The sequence below is a fragment of the Macaca nemestrina genome, chromosome 14, assembly GCF_043159975.1.
Source record: "Macaca nemestrina isolate mMacNem1 chromosome 14, mMacNem.hap1, whole genome shotgun sequence".
Classification (NCBI taxonomy): Eukaryota; Metazoa; Chordata; class Mammalia; order Primates; family Cercopithecidae; genus Macaca; species Macaca nemestrina.
This window is the reverse complement of record NC_092138.1, coordinates 64,242,932-64,259,668: the sequence shown is the minus strand read 5'-3', so window position 1 is coordinate 64,259,668 and position 16,737 is coordinate 64,242,932. Positions and strand designations below refer to the sequence as shown.

At 53.6% G+C, this 16,737-nt stretch overlaps 2 protein-coding genes across 6 annotated transcripts; one reads left to right on the top strand and one right to left on the bottom strand.

Moving 5' to 3' along the window:
- Window positions 1–675: 675 nt before the first annotated feature.
- Window positions 676–9,391, bottom strand: LOC105485708 (DnaJ heat shock protein family (Hsp40) member B5). 5 transcript variants are annotated; one of them, XM_011748096.2, is made up of 5 exons: window positions 9,260–9,387; window positions 8,279–8,420; window positions 5,657–5,901; window positions 2,241–2,842; window positions 676–2,082 (listed from the first exon to the last, which is right to left on the bottom strand). In XM_011748096.2, exons 2-5 carry the CDS (start codon window positions 8,344–8,346, stop codon window positions 1,849–1,851), a joined length of 1,149 nt encoding a protein of 382 aa, XP_011746398.2. In that variant the 5' UTR covers window positions 8,347–8,420; window positions 9,260–9,387; the 3' UTR covers window positions 676–1,848. The 5 variants fall into 5 exon arrangements, with proteins under 5 accessions (XP_011746398.2, XP_024649795.1, XP_011746401.1 ...); XM_024794027.2 differs by having other exon boundaries at window positions 8,279–8,592; window positions 9,260–9,369; XM_011748099.3 differs by lacking the exon at window positions 8,279–8,420 and adding an exon at window positions 8,480–8,592 and having other exon boundaries at window positions 9,260–9,359.
- LOC139358050 (uncharacterized) lies at window positions 8,459–16,726 on the top strand. Its single transcript, XM_071077420.1, has 3 exons — window positions 8,459–8,470; window positions 8,709–10,882; window positions 13,080–16,726. The coding sequence occupies exons 1-2, from the start codon at window positions 8,459–8,461 to the stop codon at window positions 9,423–9,425; spliced, it is 729 nt and encodes a 242-aa protein (XP_070933521.1). The 3' UTR covers window positions 9,426–10,882; window positions 13,080–16,726.
- Window positions 16,727–16,737: the final 11 nt, after the last annotated feature.

Sequence of the window (16,737 nt, the reverse complement as noted above, 5' to 3'; positions counted from 1 at the left end):
CCTCGCCAGGAGCAGTGGCTCATGTCTGTAATCCTAGCACTTTGGGAGACCAAGGCAGGCAGATCACTTGAAGTCAAGAGTTTGAGACCAGCCTGGGCAACATAGTGAAACCCTATCTCTACCAAAAATACAAAAATTAGCCGGGTGTGGTGGCACATGCCTGTAATCCCAGCTACTCGGGAGCCTGAGGCAGGAGAATTGCTTGAACCTAGGAGATGGAGGCTGCAATGAACCAAGATCACATCACTGCACTCCAGCCTGGGCGACAGAGCAAGACTCCGTCTCAAAAAAAAAAAAAAAAAAAAAAGTCCTCCATCCCCTCCTAGAAGATAAATTTTCTCCTAGAAGGAAAATTTATCTGACTCAGAGAAAGTTTAGACAAGAAGAGAAAATCTATTTGTTTTCATGCTAGAGCATCTGAAGACAATGGTCTCTGTCTCTCATGAGCAGGGATATTTTTCCTTCCCAAATAGATGTTTCCTCTAATAGCTGAGTGGTACTTTCTGTCTGTGCTGTGCTTGGAGCATATGTTTTAGAAATCCAAGGCAGGGGTCAGCTTCAGCTTATACTGAGGGTCTGCTTGGGCTTCTCAACGGTGACCAGAGCCCGGGAGGGAGGGTGACAGTGGCCCTCCTCACCCACCCCCATCCCTGGTTTGTTGCTCCTGCTCAGATGCCATATTTTTAAAATACTTTATTTTTTACATAATACTGTCATTACAAAAAAATACAAAAAAACTACTATAAAAACATTCAGGGGCTTGTCAAAGTGAGAAAACCTAAAGACCCCACCCCAGGATCTGGCTGAAGCAGTCTTCCCCCAGCTCCTTCACTATGACCTTTATACAACTGTGGGGGTGGGGCGGGATCACACAGGCATGAAAGGGCTGGAAATTCCCCACACAGCCTCCAAGGGTAAGAAATAAGTAGCTTCACATATCACAAAAGTGGGATTTGGAAGTTTGGGGGTGGCTAGGCCCTGAGTTCAGAGGTGTGGGGAAAAACCTGTGACCCTGAATCTCTTGGTGGGGAATAGCTGCCACCTGACCCCAAAGCCCTTTCCCTTCCTAATGAAGGCTGGGACATGGGCCCTGCCCCCAACCTCTTAGCCTTAATACCTCAGGCCCCATTCCCTGCCCTCCACCCTTGAACACTCCTGAGAGCAGCAGGGAGGATAGAACCTCCAGCTCTGTGGGTGTAGGCAGGGCAGCTGTTGCGGAGGCTGCTGAGGAGCTCACCACCCTGCTCCAGATGAAAAGTGTCTCGTGCTCAAGTCCTGTTCACAGGTTGTGAACCTTCCCTTCTTATCCCCTCTCCTCTCTCCCAGAGAGGCACAGACAGCTCTAGGTGAGTGCTTCTTGTGCATGAATATGTGTGCCATAACCTCGGACACTGTGGACCTGGGGGTGGGGCTGAGAAAGCAATGTCCTTTCTATTCTCTTCTGCCCCCAACAGCAGGAAGCCAAAGGGAAGGGAGGGGACTGGTATTAGCAAAGCTGAGGGGAGAAGGACATGCTATGTACAGGCATGGATAAGGAATCTCTACATATCTTCAAGTAGCACTCAGGTCACTCTCCAGCCACTGCAGTGGAAACTGGATTCAAAGCTAGTGACATGAACATTGACCCCTGGCCTGGGCTAGCTCTCCCCACCTCCCTCCCACTCCCCCCAGGCAGCCCAGCTCTGAAAGGGTCAGGGACAGGAACATTTTCCTGAAAACCAGTGGCTTTTTTTTGCATTTTAGAAAAAAGTTGCCAGTGTCCAGTGGACATCAAGCTGGGTGCACATTGAGTGGAAGTGAGTGTTGGGGGTATTGCTGTGGTAGGCTCTGGACTGGCTGGGGCAGAGCCTAGGAACAGGGTAGGTGCTGCTTAAGGATCTGTCTTGTCTGTGGTGTTAATCTGTCTGGGAAGCGAACTTTGAACTCAACAATGAGGTCTCCCCGCTGAGTTGGCACTTTGGGGAAGGGAAGGCCCTCCCCACGGAGTCTCTTCACGGTGCCTGGTTTGATGACATCATTGCAGGGCAAAGGGATCACTCGGCCGTCGATGGTGGGAATGTTCACAGTGCAGCCACACAGCGCCTGGGGAAGACGAAGCAGAAAGTGAGGAAAAGGTGGGGCAAGGTGAGCGGGAAGGAAGGAAATAGATTGAGTGGGGAAAGAATGTGCCAGCTGGCAGGAAGAGGGGGAATGTCCCCACCATCTCCCCAGCACACACACACAGCCTGACTAGGCCCCACCTCCTTGAGGCTGATCAGGGCACTGTAGAGCACGTTGGTGCCATCTCGACGGAAGTGTGCATGGGGCTTGTCTTTGAGCACAAAGACGATGTCAGCAGGGATGTTGTCAGGTGTGGCGTCACCCTCTTTGGGGAAGGTGATCTTGGTGCCTTCCTTCCAGCCGCGCTTGATGACTATGTGCAGGATCTTGTCCTCGGTGCGCACAGTTCGCCCATCAGGGTTGAGGCGACGCCTTGTGATTTTCATGCGCTTGGTGGAGCCATGGTAGATCTCCTCCAGGGACACCCGCAGCTCGTGCACCACTGGGGGATCCTGCACCTTGCGCCGAGGGTACAGTGGTTCTGGCGCTCGCCTCGGACCCCTACTCAGCCCATTGAAGCCAAAACGGCCGAAAGCACCAAATGGGTCCTCATCTTCATCCACATCCATGTCATCTGGGTCAAAGCCACTGAAGGGCCGAGTGGAGCGGCTGCTGGCAAAGAAGATATCGAAGGGGTTGGAGCCACCAAAGAAGGAGGCAAAGGTGGCATGGGGGTCCCCATGAAAGGTGTAGTGAAAGGAGCCACTGGAGCCACCTGATGTGCCACCGCCGGTCTTCAGGCCTAGAGGGGAGGAGAAGTTAGGGGCAGTGTGGCTCATCCTGGCCCCACCCCAGTGTCTTCCCCCTGCCCTCTAGCTCCCAGTTCACAGGCCTAGAGAAAGAGGCAACATTTAAATCCCACAGAGAGGGCCAGGCTAATAGAGTAAGAAAGGCTTCTGGCAAGATTATTTTCCATTCCTAATTATATATTTAATAACAATGCACAACTTGAGATTCAAAGAGGTTGGCTTACCCAATAGGTGGAAAAACCAGGACTAGAGGACTTAGAGGATGTGACTTCCAGTCCTGTAATCTTTTCCACATACTCATGGTCCAAAGGTGTCTCAAAAAGCTTTGAATGACTAGCCTGGTATCACATTACAAGTCATACCTGGTTCCCAAATCTTTGCTTATCTCCAAAGACATACAGGACAAGGGGCAATCAGACAGGATGTGACCACAGAGGGGGCTGGTAAGTGAACAGTTGTAAATAGGGTAGGGATGCAACCCAGGAGGAAGACCACTTTCACTCTGCTTCTAGCAATATTTCCTCTTTCCCTGACTCCTGCTCAAATGGGAAATCAGGAGGCCTTAAAAAGTGGGAAAGCTCATTAGCTTGGAGATGAAGAGATATTTTTCTAGAAAAAATTTTCAAATGCTTTGTTCCCACACTCTGCTCGGTGTTACACAACTTTAGGGAGTGTCATTCACACATTGTACAGACATAGACTACAATGGGAATGGAGCTCCCTGGAGTTATACAACAGCGAACTCCATATCCCACACCTAATGTTGAGCAACCAAAATGCATGAATGGGCTGGCACGTGGCAGGTGGTGACCTTAGCTGCTCTCTCTGTCGGGTCCTAAGGGGCTCAGATTCCTGGAGGCAGCTTTCTTGCAGAGGAGGAGGTGCTGGCGGTAGTGGGGGATGTGGGGAGAGGGTTCACACTGAAAACTGCTCTGGAATATGGAGACTATGGATGGGGTCTAGGCTAGGAAAGAGACCCTTCTCTTTGAGGCCGTTTATCTAGAATTTCAACTGATCATGGAGATCTGAGCCTAAATTAGCCTCTTATTTCCTGGAACCACAAGGGCAGATTTGAGTTTCACTAGAGAGGACAAGTGGCAGACGGTTCAGGGACTTGTGGCAGCTGCCTCTTCACCCCTCCCCCAAGACCTAGGATCTCTTCTTTCCTTCTATCGAGGGGCTGATTATCAAGCAAGTGTAAGCAGCCTGGCAGAGCTTGGTGAGAGAGGGAGGGAGGCTGGACCGATGATGAAGGGAAGGGGTAATTCTCTCTATAGAGATTTCTGTTCTTCCACTGCTACCCCCTTTCAAGCTGGGAGCAACTTGTCCCTTGCTGGAGCTGCACACGGAGTCTGTGTGTATAACTGCTCTATAATAGATGGCTGCTGGGGATTGGGCAGGGTGGACAGAAATATAACCAACATTTCTAAGCTGCTTCTCCCTCCCCAGGTCATGGAGGTCCCCTTAAGGCCATGCTGCATCCTCAGGGGCCCTCCTGGGATGGGGTTCTGCATCAGAACCTGGCGTCTGGACCCCTTCACTTAGGCAGAAGGGGTGAAGTATCTCCGGGGAGCTCTCCCAGCTCCTGCCTTCTTTCTAAACAAAGGTGAGGCTGAATGGAGGAATGGGTGCAATTCCAAGACAGGTCACATGGTGGCATGGTGTCTGCACTGCTTCCCTCTTTCCCACTCCTATCCCTCCCATTGCTCCATGCCAGAGAGAAAAATGTCTTAGCTGGAAGAATACTGGGGGTGCCAGCCGGTATCTGGTGAATCTGGGAGTTGGCACGTCTAGGAGGTAGGCAGGAAGAATGGAAGGAACCGGCAGCATGGAGAATAGGAAGAGGGAGTTGGGAGGACGAGGGTGCACAGAGGGGCATGGAACACAAGGCCAGGAGGAGGGGAAGAAAATAACCTTCTTATCTACATATGATTAGCCCATTTAGTTTTGAGGATAGAATGGGGAGGGTGAAGAGGAGGAGAATGTGAAAGAAACGTGGATTCTGTTGGGGAGGAAGGACAGTTCTTCCCAGGAAGGAGAGTCCTCAGCGTGACAATGTCTCTTAATATAGCCTGACAGGTGCCTGTGGCTGGCGGATGGCAGGCAGCCCTGAGGGGCAGGCCCAGAATTAGCAGCTACATCATGGCCGTGGGATGTGCTGGGAGGGGCCTCCCTCTCAGAGGCTTTATTTGGGCCTTTCCTGCCTCCCACCCCATGGCCACCAGCTACCCCAGGGAAGGGGGAAGATGCCAGCAGCAGTTCCCCTTCCACCCTTGGATCCCTGCCACTTCCTCTGGGAGGCAAAGCTCCACCTCTGTTCTGCTGGCCAGAAGCAGGCAGGACTGGGGGAGAGAAGGGGAAAACCATTTCTGCTCAGAGCTCTGGTAGTTAATTCCCAGGCTGCTTAAGGGCCAGACTTTTATGCTGATGAATGTAAATGCTCTGTCCTCAGAGAGCCACACACTCCCTCTCCCCAACCTTCCCCATCAGCCAATGAAGCAGCAGAGACTTCAGGCAGGACTAATAAGGCTGGGAAGGAAAGAAGGGCGGGGAAGGCCTCTGGCTCTTGCTTCAGACCTCTCTAAGGCCTGAACCCAAGGAGGGAGGGAGCATAGAGAGGCGGGGAGAACTAGGGTGAGCTGAGCTGGGTAGTGGGTGGGCTCCTGTCTCCTCTGGGTGGCAGTGCTGGAAACCCGTGCCGCCCTCACCCCTCCACAGCCTCCAGTTCCCTGCTACACAAACTGGTGCACCCAGGACCTCTACCAAGCAGAGGGGTCCGGGATTGGGCTAGAGTGCTGCCCTCTTACCTTCCTCCCCATACTGGTCATACAGGCCCCGTTTCTTGGGGTCACTCAGCACATCATAGGCCTCTGCAATCTCCTTAAACTTCTCCTCAGCGTTGGGTTCTTTATTCTTGTCTGGGTGGTACTTCAAGGCCATCTTCCGGTAGGCTTTCTTGATCTCATCCTCATTAGCCCCCGATGGGATCCCAAGAATCTTGTAATAATCTTTTCCCATCACAGCCACTGGACCAGCACTGGTCTCCTTGTTTCTGAAAGAAACCCAGGGCCAAGACTTGATGCCTTCTTCTCTTCTGCCCCAGCCCTGTTCCTGATGATCTTGCAATCCCTAAATGACTCCCTGGGTAACCTTCAGCAGGTCATGCCTGTTCTGTGGGCCTGTATACCCCCCATCTGTAAAATGAAAGGTTTGGACTAGATGATCTCTTCCGGCTCTGACATTCTAGAATTCTGTGATTCCGTCCTCACCTCCTGGGCTTTCCCAGCAGGAAAATGAAGGTTGTGGCCCACTCTTGGGGCTAGGCGGAGGCCCTGGTCCTTGGGCCAGTCTGAGGACCCCTGAGAGGCCCTGCTGAGTGAGGTGGCACCATGGACTGAGCGACCCACACACAGGAGCTGGCGAAGGTCAGTGTAACGGGTGAGGTCACCTGAGCATCGTGGTCTCCTACGCCACACCTCAGGCATGGTGCCCAGGCTGAGGGCAGCTGGGGCAGTGGCCCAGGACTGGGAACAGGCCTGGGTCTTCCGCCAGCTGTCCTGGCCAGCCAGACTGAGTCAGGGAATGGGTGTCTGGAGTCCTCTCTGCCATTGGAGACCCCAGGCCTCCCCGCCCCCACCCCCTGAAGATGCTAAGCCTCACGTGTGACTCAGATCACAGGGTGACTCACAGCCTTTGGAAACTGCTGTTTCCAACTCCCTCATTAGCAGGGGGTGAGATACTGTCCTTCCCCCAACCAGGGCAACGGTTCCCTTATTTCCCAGCGTCTACACACAAAACTGTGAGGGTTGTGCCGCCTAAGCACCAGTGTGAGTGAACAAAAGCATCCTGGGGACAGGACTTTTTAAACCCCAGCTGTTAGGAGACAATTGGGCACTAACCAACCACCATTTCCTTAATACTCTCCTAGCCCCACCCCGCGCCCCAGTCCGCCCTGCAGTTTAGGATCTGGCCCAGCGTCAGACCCATATTCCTCTGAGTCCCTTTTAAGGTGGGTGCAGGAGCATTTGTTTTAAGAGAAACGCACAACCCAAATTCTTCCATTCCAGTCTCCCTCCATCGGTGTGTCTGTGGTGGATATCAGGGGAAGGGGGACTTTCCTGTAGCTAGAGCTCTCTGGGGGAATGGCCAGAAACCATTCTCAGCCCTTCTGAGACTTGGCCAACCCCTGCCAAAGCCAGGAGAACCAGAGTCTTTCTAGCAATGTCCTAGGCTGGCAGCCACAGCTGAGACCTGCCTTTCTGCCTCTGACTGCTTCACAGAAGGGAGGTGTACAGGGTGTCCTGGCAGGAGTGAGGGCTGTAACCGGGTAAGGGGGAGGTGCCCAAGGCCCTAGGTGGGCAGGGACAATGGCCCTCACTTCTGCCCCCATAGGCTCTGCTGCAGGTGGCTGGGTTGACTCATGGTTCTGGGAGTCACCTTTCTCTGACGAAGAAAAGGCTCAACAAAGGCAGGTACTCCCCCATCACCCCCCCACCAGCATGTCACGTCTGTGGGGGAGATGTAGGGGGGGGATTGGGAGAGGCAGAGAAGAAAGAGCACCCTGGGCGGGGGGGCAGCCATTTTCAGAAATGGCAGCAAAAGCCGTCTGAGAGGGAGCTGGGGGTGGTCTGCCATTTCTGCCTCAACCCACACCTTCTTCTCCCTGGGACTGGGAAGGAACCCTAGCACACCAAGAGGGTGCCCCCAGAGAACTACAGCAGCTTCCAGGCAGAGGGCCAGTGGAACAGTTCACCAACCACCCACCTCCTTTTTCTGTCCCTGCGTTACCTCCGCACCCGGCCAGCTTCCTCCCTGGTACCCACCTGCTAGCTGCTCTAGGCCCATACATCTCTTGCCGCCACAGATACAGGGCAAGCTCTTTCATGATCTGCCTCCTTTTTCTACTTCTGCTTTCCTCCCTCCTTCCCTTCCCCCCTACCCACAGGCCACGTGTTGGAATGACAAAGGAGCCCCATGGCATGGCACTGCCTTTGATGGAGAAGAATGAGGAGGATGTTAAGGTAGAGGCAGGAAGGAAAAATGGGGAGAAAATGGCAAGGGGGACTGTTGAGGTACAGGGAGGGGAGATGGCTGATACCGAAAATGATGTACTGATGAAGGGGGATGAGTGACAAGTGGAAATGGCTGAGGTGGAAAATGGGTTAATGATGGGTTGAAAGGGAGGAATGTAGAGAGTTGAAATATTGGAGGAAATGTCTGTGGAAAATGGATACCTGAAGGGTTTGAGATAAGAGGAATGATAAGGGGTGCAATTCATTCAAATATGTAGGTGAGGCAGGAGAGGGGTCCCTGTATGTCACGGAGGGGATGAGGATGAGGTGGAGGAAGCAGGAAGGCAATGGAAGGGATGGCCGTGTGGAGGGTTTGACTGGGTATGGGTATGAGTGCCCTTCTCCGGAGGGACTTACCGAAACTTTACAAACCCATTCAGCGTCCACGCTCGAAGTTTTAAGGGCTCCAGCTGAATTTTAAACATCAAGCTGGCTAAGAAGTCTTCTCCCCAGGAGTGTGGGAAGCTCCGGAAAGCTCCTCGGGCCTGTAGTGGGGGTGCTGCTGGGGGTGGGCAGGAGAGCACTGTGCGCTTAAACATGCCCAGCCAAGCCCCTCACCTCTGATCGCTCCACCGGAGCCGGCCTGAAGTGCTGCAGCTCTGGAAGCCACCTCCTCGGACTCTCAGAGGCGCGTGCCCAGCAAGGCCTGTCTGGCGCAGCAGGTGCCGGACCTGATCCCCAGGTGTGGAGAGTGAAGGGAGAGGACCCGTGGCCACCTGCTCTCAGGTGCAGCAGTGTCTGGCTGGCTGTGAGCGGCTGTATGGCAGCGTGTCAGTGAGGCTGGGAGTGCAAGCGTGTGTTTGTGAGTGGCAGCGTGTGTACCTGTGACAGGTGTGATTGTGAGGGCCCGAGAGGCAGTGAGCTCCTGTCGCCTCTCCCTGGGGAGGACCCGACCCCAATCCCCAAGAACCTACTCAATGAAGTCACTGACGGGAGTCTCCTCCCTCGCGGATGGGCGGGGCAGAGCGGAGCTCGGCCGGGACAAAAGGCGCGGCGAGGAGAGGAGGGGAGGGGGCTCGGGCGGGGGAGGGTGGTCGGTGATGTCACCCGCTCTGGCTGGCTGGCCTGCTCACAGACGCCTCCGTCCCACAGAACCCAATCTGGTCCGGTCCGACCCGACCCGACCCTCCCCTCCCCTCCCCGGCTCAGACGCTGGCTGCCCCCTGTAACAGCCAAGCCCGGGTCGAGGACTCCGAGCACCCTGCAGACCCCAGGGCCCCGCACCCCCACGGCAGCAGAACCTACGGGCCCTCAGTGTCCCAACCCCCCAACACCAGGAGCCCTGGCTTCGCGACGCCCCGCTCCCGGGACCCCCGAGTCCTGGCTCGGCGCCCTCACCGGTGAGGAGCTGCGGGCGCCGCCGTGGTCCGTGAGACAGCCGCTGCCCCCTCCCCCGGCTCCGGCTCCGCCGCCTCCACCCGGGACAGGAGTCGCCTGCCCGCCGGCCGCCGACAGCGGGACCGGGAGCCCGCCCCCACGGCTCCGCCTCCGCGCCGCCCATTGAACCGCCTTCCCGTCACTCAGTTCAGCCTCTGCTGTGATTGGGCAATTTTCAACAAGCGGCCTGGTGATAGCCGCCCATCCTCCGCCCCTGTCACCCGGCCACACGCGCACACATTCCAGGCAGTGATTGGTATGGATCTGATTGGCGCCCTCTGGGATCACTCAACCACGCCTCTTTGCCATCTTGTCGTGCCATTGGTGAAAAAGACAGAGGGCGGCAACGCCACTCGGCCTTTGATTTCATTGGCTCGTGCCTGAGACTCAGACCCGAGCCCGGGGCAACTATATTAGTCCAATCTCCGGGTTGAGAAGGTGGGACGTACTGGCCACTGCTCGAATCCCAGGAGAACCTTCTGGAACCCTTGCGACGTCAAAGGCAGCCTTAAAGGAAAACTGTACCCACCAGTTGGCCGTGCGGCCGGGCATTCTTTTCTTTCTTCATTGGGGGCAAGGGGGAGAGAACAGTGCACTCTGGGAGGTGTAGTCCCTGGACCGGGGCCAAAAGGTCAGCGCTTCTTACTCGCCTTTCAGCCAACGGTGTAGCCACCTCGAGCTGACCTCATTTAGCTTTACCTTACCCTGACCCCGCGGTGGCCTGACGTGACCTAACGGAATCTCTAACAGACCCCACGGATGCCGGGTCTCAGAGCCCTCCGGACCTCTTCCCTGAGGGAAACGGATGGCTCTGCCCAGGCCGGCGCCTCCAGGAGTCTCCCCCGCCCACCCTCTGTACAGCCCCTCATCCTCGCGCCCCTCCTCAGCGACCCCGCGGTGCCCATTTCAGTCCCCTTTCTAATCAGTCTCTCATCCTGCTTCCCCCTGGAGTGCCTGTGTTTTAGCCCTTTCCTTCTTGGCCCTCAATGATCTCCTGTCTTCCTTCCCGCAGTGATCCGTTTTATCCTATTCTTGGTTCTTTCTTTACACCCCCGATCTCCTATCCTAGATCTCCCCTTTAATCTTTCATCTCACTCCCCAAGATCCCCTTCCTTACCCTCAGAATCTCTAGTCTCCCCCACCCCCCATTAAGTCATTAGATCTCAGCCCCAGTGTCCCCGATGCAGGGAGCAGGCGGGGCTGCGGAGGCGGTCGCCGGCGGAAGCCGCCACTCGAGCAGACACGGTGCCTGGCGCCCACGTCACTGTCTCCCAGGCCCATCTGTGCTCGAGGGAGCGGGGGTGGGGAGGGAGTAATTTGGGGGTGAAGTCGGGGAAGAGTGCTGGGGGACTGACGATAAAGGAAGGGTCAGGCCAGAAGCTCTCCTTTACTTCTTTTTTTCCTATTTTTCAGAGACAGAGTTTGGACACCCATGAGGTCTTGCTAGAAACTGCGGCTTGAGTACCTGGGCCAAGAGCAGAGCAGGGAGGGGGCCAGGGTCCTGGGGTCAGTTCTGCAGATTCTTCACTACCTGCCTTCGTGCCAGGAGTCACTATGGGGCTCCCAAGGGTAAAGGGGCGTGAGGTGTGAAGGAAGAAAGAGACTTGGGGTGAGAGGAGGATGGAGAGGAAGTGGGGTTGGGGGCCAGGAGGGGAGCAGAGATGGGTGATGAATGTGGGGGAATGAGGAGCATGAGGAATTTGGGGAAATGGGGTTGAGGGAGGGTAGGTAGGGAGAGGGAGTGGTGAGAGGATGGGGAGATGGGGTGAGGGGGATGAGGAGGGGAGGGGCATGGGGCAGATGAGAGATAGGGTGGGAGTAAGGAGGGCAGAGGAAAGAAAGGCTGGGGAGGGGCGGGGAGTCAGGGTGGGGGATGAGGAAGGGTGAGCAACGAAAGGATGAGGCACAGAGATGGGGTGAGGAGGAGTGAGGAAGGGGGAGGGTAGGGAGGAGGGATGGACTAGTGTGACACAGAGATGGGTGAGGTGGGGTGAGGGGCCCTGCACCGCTGCTGGCTCCTCAGATCTGGGGGCTCTCTCTCTCCCACCTCCAGACTTGTGGGGCCCAGGCTGTGGGTGGCTCTCCTTCTTCCTATTCCAGTTCTGTCTCTTTTGCCTCCCCCAACCTTCCCTGTGCCAACACGGAGGCAGAGAGTTTAGTCACCAGCCTTTACCTGGCCCCTGCTAATTCTAAAGTGTAGGCTCGGACCTTTGAGGGTGCGGGACTGTGCCTTTAGGTGTTGGTGGCACGGACTCCACTGTTTGCCTAGTCCGCAGTTCCTGCCTTCAGTCCCATTGTCCTGGGTGTCAAGTGTGTGTGGTGCTCGGTGTGGCATGGACCGTGGCAGTGTGGTCTGGAGTCTATGCACCTTGTGAGCTTACACGCCACACTGGCACCTCATCTCCTTTGTAAATGGGGATTGGTGCCTCAGGGGGTTGTTGAGAGGGTTAATTAAGGTAACACAGGTAGTGCACTTAGTTCTGAGCTGGGCATGTAGTTTATACCCAACCAATGGTTAACTTGGTTAACTCAACCAAGTTAACCATTACTCTACATGTTCACAGATGCTGGGAGTGTGAGTGCATCTGTAAATCTGAGAGTCTGATTGGGAGTTATTTATAGTGTGATACTGGTAATGTGATTTGTGAGTGGATCTGTGCAGTTATTTTTGTGTGGTGGTGTGCCTGATTCTGTTATATGTTGTAGGTATATGATTTTGGGTCAGTGTACATGTGTGAGTAAATGACTGTGCGGGCATGTGTCTACATGACAAAGAGTGGATGAGGTATGTGGCCGCTGACACATTGACACCATGTCTGCCAGCGTATGCACGCATCTGCGATCATGCCAGTGCCAAACGCCCCCACTCACCCTCCCTCCCCTTGGAGACGTCATAACCCTAGGTGTCCCTCATTTCCTCACCCTGAGGGAACCGGAACCCGTGGGCAGGGGTGGGGGTGGGTGCCAGTGAGGAGGTGTTTTAGACAGAGGCACATGTTCCCTCCCAGACTGTATAGGGAAGGGAGCCCCTATCCTGCTCACATCCCAAAGGCTGCAGAGGAAGTGCCCCCAGCCTGTTTTCAGTTCCCTGTCTTGTCACCATGGTAGCGGTTGCCAGGGGTTCCCATGGTTGCTAAGATCTGGGTGTGGGAGGCTGCCAGGCCCTGTTGCCAGTAGAAACAGAGAATCCTGTGGGGAAGGAAGACTACCCTCACAACTGCCAGCTCTCTGCAGTGACAGAACTGGCCCTTGGGCCACTTCTCTCCCCCAGTTGTACCTATGATATGTATGTGGTAGTACTAGTGTGTGTGTGGGAGCAGAAGCGGGGGCTTTACAGGAAACCAAGACTAGAATAATGGGATACTAGAATACTGAGGAAAAGGGGGCTCCTTGGCCTAGCCATCACCATCCTTAAAGTTGGGAGGGCCTTACGAATTAGTGACTACCCCCCATCTCTACTAAAATACAAAAAAAAAAAAAAAAAAAAGCCAGGTGTTGTGGCGCGTACCTGTAATCTCAGCTACTCAAGAGGCTGAGGCAAGAGAATCGCTTGTACCCAGGAGGCAGAGGTTGCAGTGATCCGAGATCGCGCCACTGCACTCCAGCCTGGTTGACAGAGTGAGACGAGACTCCCTCTCAAAAAAAAAAAAAAAAAAAAAAAGAGTGACTATCTCTTTCTGTCCCCTGACCCTCATACCTCTCCCCTGGGCAGTCTCCCTGTTTGTTCTTGAGTTCTCCAGTGACTGGGTACTCATTACCTGATGCTTTTTCCTGGGCGTAGGAATGCCACATTGACCCATCACCTTGGCTGCAGACGGCCTCTCTCCTGTGATCAGACTCTGAGCGTCTCACCTGATACATGCTTCATGCTGACACCCAGGCCCAGACTTTGGTCCTACGCTGAATCCCAACTTTGACCTCAGCCTGAGACACAACCTGGTTATTGTCCTGGTAGAAACAGTTCCCCAAATCCAGCCTCTGCCCAAACCCTCCTCCTAGACATGGCTGAGCCCTAATTTTGATTAAAAATACTTGAATTTGGCCGGGCGCGGTGGCGCAAGCCTGTAATCCCAGCACTTTGGGGAGGCCGAGACGGGCGGATCACGAGGTCAGGAGATCGAGACCATCCGGGGTTTAGGTGAAACCCCGTCTCTACTAAAAAAATACAAAAAAAAAACTAGCCGGGGGAGGTGGCGGCGCCTGTAGTCCCAGCTACTCGGGAGGCTGAGGCAGGAGAATGGCGTGAACCCGGAAGGTGGAGCTTGCAGTGAGCTGAGATGGCGCCACTGCACTCAAGCCTGGGTGACAGAGCGAGACTCCGTCTCAAAAAAAAAAAAAAAATACTTGAATTCATCTTCAGATCGGTTCTGATCCTATACTGAACTAACTGAACACTCCGGGATCTAACTCCGTGATATTCGCTGGTGTCTCCCTGCGTGTTCTGAACCTATGGCTGACCAGCACCAAAAGGGTTCAGAGGGGGTGATTTCCTGCCTTGGGATGAGAGCGCAATGTTAGGGATAACCAGCAGAGGGCGCGCAACATCAGGTTCTAGAGGCAAGCGCCCAAGAGCCCACCTGTGAACTAAAAAAATTAAAAGTTCTCGATTTTGATGCCAAAACTTTGGGTTTATGTGGGTTCTTACAGTCATGAATCTTCTCCTCCTGGCTCACCTGGGCTTAGCACTGGGTATGCACAGAATGTGCTTAACTGTTTATTGGCATCTCAGGTCTCAAGAGGACTGAAGTCACCCCACCCCGAAATCAGCATTTCTGTCACATGCTTAATACAGCTCCACTGCCTTTCCTGGTAACCAGTTATGTTTGGTCCTATTGAGCAGAAATCTGCCTCTCCATAGCGTTCACATTTCATCTTAGCCCTGTCCTTGAGACCACACTGACCTCATTGGCCCATCTGCCAAACGTCACCATCTGCATCCTTCAAATCTGCTTCTCTCCAGGACCCATTCCTTCATGGGTTCATCCCCTGCCTTTCTCAGTTCTACCCACTAAGATCATGTTCGCCTGAGTGGGTTTCAGTTTGTGGTGCCCAGTTATGATTAGCTTTTTCCAGGAGAGCTGGTGCAGGGTACAAATGAGCTGACCTGCCTCCCTCCTCTGACTCTGAACTTCTTTCCACATAGGCTCAGAATACGTCAGTTTGTGTGTGTGTGTGTGTGTGTGTGTGTGTGTGTGTGTGTGTGTGTTTGTTGTTTTGTTTTTCTTTTGAGACAGAGTCTTGCCCTGTTGCCTAGGCTGGAGTGCAATGGCGTGATCTTGGCTCACTGCAACATTTGCCTCCTGGGTTCAAGCAATTCTTCTGCCTCAGCCTCCTGAGTAGCTGGAACTACAGGTGTGCACCACCACACCTGCCTAATTTTTGCATTTTTAGTAGAGACAGGGTTTCACCATGTTGGCCAAGCTTGTCTTGAACTCCTGACCTCAGGAGATCCACCTGCTTCGGCCTCCCTAAGTGCTGGGATTACAGGCGTGAGCCACCACACCTGGCCCACCAGTTTATTTTTTGGCAGCCACCTCATACTGTTCACCTATACCGAGTTAAGGCTCTTTTCTCACTGAGCTGCTAAATCACCTCTTGTTCATTTGTACTTGTTATAATTTTGAATGGAGAGCTGTATTCATTTTAAACAAAGATACTTGAAATAAAATAAATTTGTTTGCAATACATTCTCAATTTTAGGATACTCTTTGGGCTTGGAAATCTCTGTACTTGATGTTCACTCAAAGGTGGGACAAGGAGGGACTGAAGGTCCTCAGCTGGCTTGGCTGTGACTTCAGCACTTTGGACAGAGGCAATCACGGTACCCACCACCCCACCATCCAGCTATGCCTGGGACTGTGGGAGGGTGGAGATGATACACTCACAGCTTTCAGCTGGAGCAGAAATCCTTTCTACTTACCCAGTGCCTTACAGTCTGTAAAGCTCTCTCCTCTTACAAAACTCTTTCCTCAATTAACCAGCCCAGGAGGCTGACAAGACAGGGACTGTCCTACAGATTTTACAGTTGAGGAAACTGAGGTTCAGCAAAGTCAAACTCCAAGAAACCCTTAGACAGGGTGGGGTTGGAGAGAGCACTACTCCATGTTTAGCAAATTTAGCAGCCATTGATTCTTTTAAGGAATGACTCTCCCCAGGGAGAAAGAGGAAATGCATTTGAACCAGAGCAGGACAGGATGAGTGGAGGTTTGTGTGGAATCAAGACCCCGGCCAGTCCTGGGAGCAAGTGGCAGTTGGTGGGAGGAACAGTCCTCAGAGGGTCTAAAGCTCCAGCCAGGACTGCTGAACTGAGGGCAGGGAAACCTTATTCATTCGGGCCCACAGATACCCAGCCTTTATGCCTCTCTTTCTGTCCCAATGCTTAGCTTTACTGAGCCTGGAGACAAGGACAAAGGGCTGGTGGGATGTCATTAATCTGCTCTCAGTCTGGTGGACCCCATGGGAAGACTTCAGGGAGGAGAGGTGTGGGAGCCGCATGAGTGGGTGGGGTGAATTGTGCAGTGGTAAGAAATCCGTGCCATGGATACAGGCCTGGTTACCTGTGTCTATTCCCAGGGTGGAGAGGGGAGATGCTGGCTTACACAGCAGTGGTTCCTTTGAGGTAAGCTTTGACAGGAAGCACAACAAAGTGGCTAAGAACATGTCCTCTGAAGGCAAACTGCCTGGTTCCCCTACTTCCTGTGTGGTTGTGTAACCTTGGGAAACATGGGGTCTCTGTTCCTCATTTTTCTCACCTGCAATAAAAATCTCATAGGGTTATTGTGAAGATTAGTGACTCTATGCAAAGCACTGCCAAGTGCATAGTAAGTGCTCAAAAAATGTTAGAGATGACTTGTACTTGGGATCTTCTCTGGTTTTGGAGGTAGAGTATGGGCCTCTGATCCATAGCCTAGAAATGCTTTCTCACCTATAGGTACTGGCTCTGTTCTCACCAGATAAAAAGGATGAATGAGGATCCCATAGTCCTCCAAATGGCATCTCCAATCTTAACTTTCCCAACCCTATCATATTACATTAAAGCAATTTGTCAAAATGGGGAGGAAACACTCAGACCAGGAGAAAATAGCCAACGAGTTTCCTTACTTTTAGCTCAGGAGGAACTTGGAAGTGTCTAAAACTAGCCCTGGGGCATGGCACAGGGCAGAGACAACACATAGCAGACAGCTTCGGAGACCTTATGACCTCATCCTCAATTTCTTTGAAAGCTCTGGCTCCCCACTTCAGTGCTCCTGTTTCCGCTCCGTATCTGTGCTGGACACAGAAATATCAGTATCTCTGTATCTGTATGTGTGGTGCCCCTACCTCTACCCATCTCTTGATTTTTGGGAAGCTCAGGGCCAGGAGAACTCTAGAAAGAGTCACAGCATGTTGTGTCCTTCCTGGCAGCCGCAGCTGCCCGTCTTATACTCAGACCCGGGGAT

What these genes read in the sequence shown, in the direction of transcription:
- LOC105485708 (XM_024794027.2), bottom strand. Translation starts at nt 8,460, where the DNA reads ATGTTTAAGCGCACAGTGCTCTCCTGCCCACCCCCAGCAGCACCCCCA. An exon ending in AATGGGTTTGTAAAGTTTCG is followed by an intron (nt 5,902 to 8,278) that starts GTAAGTCCCTCC and finishes GGTTTCTTTCAG; the next exon opens with AAACAAGGAGACCAGTGCTG. An exon ending in TGACCAGTATGGGGAGGAAG is followed by an intron (nt 2,843 to 5,656) that starts GTAAGAGGGCAG and finishes CCTCCCCTCTAG; the next exon opens with GCCTGAAGACCGGCGGTGGC.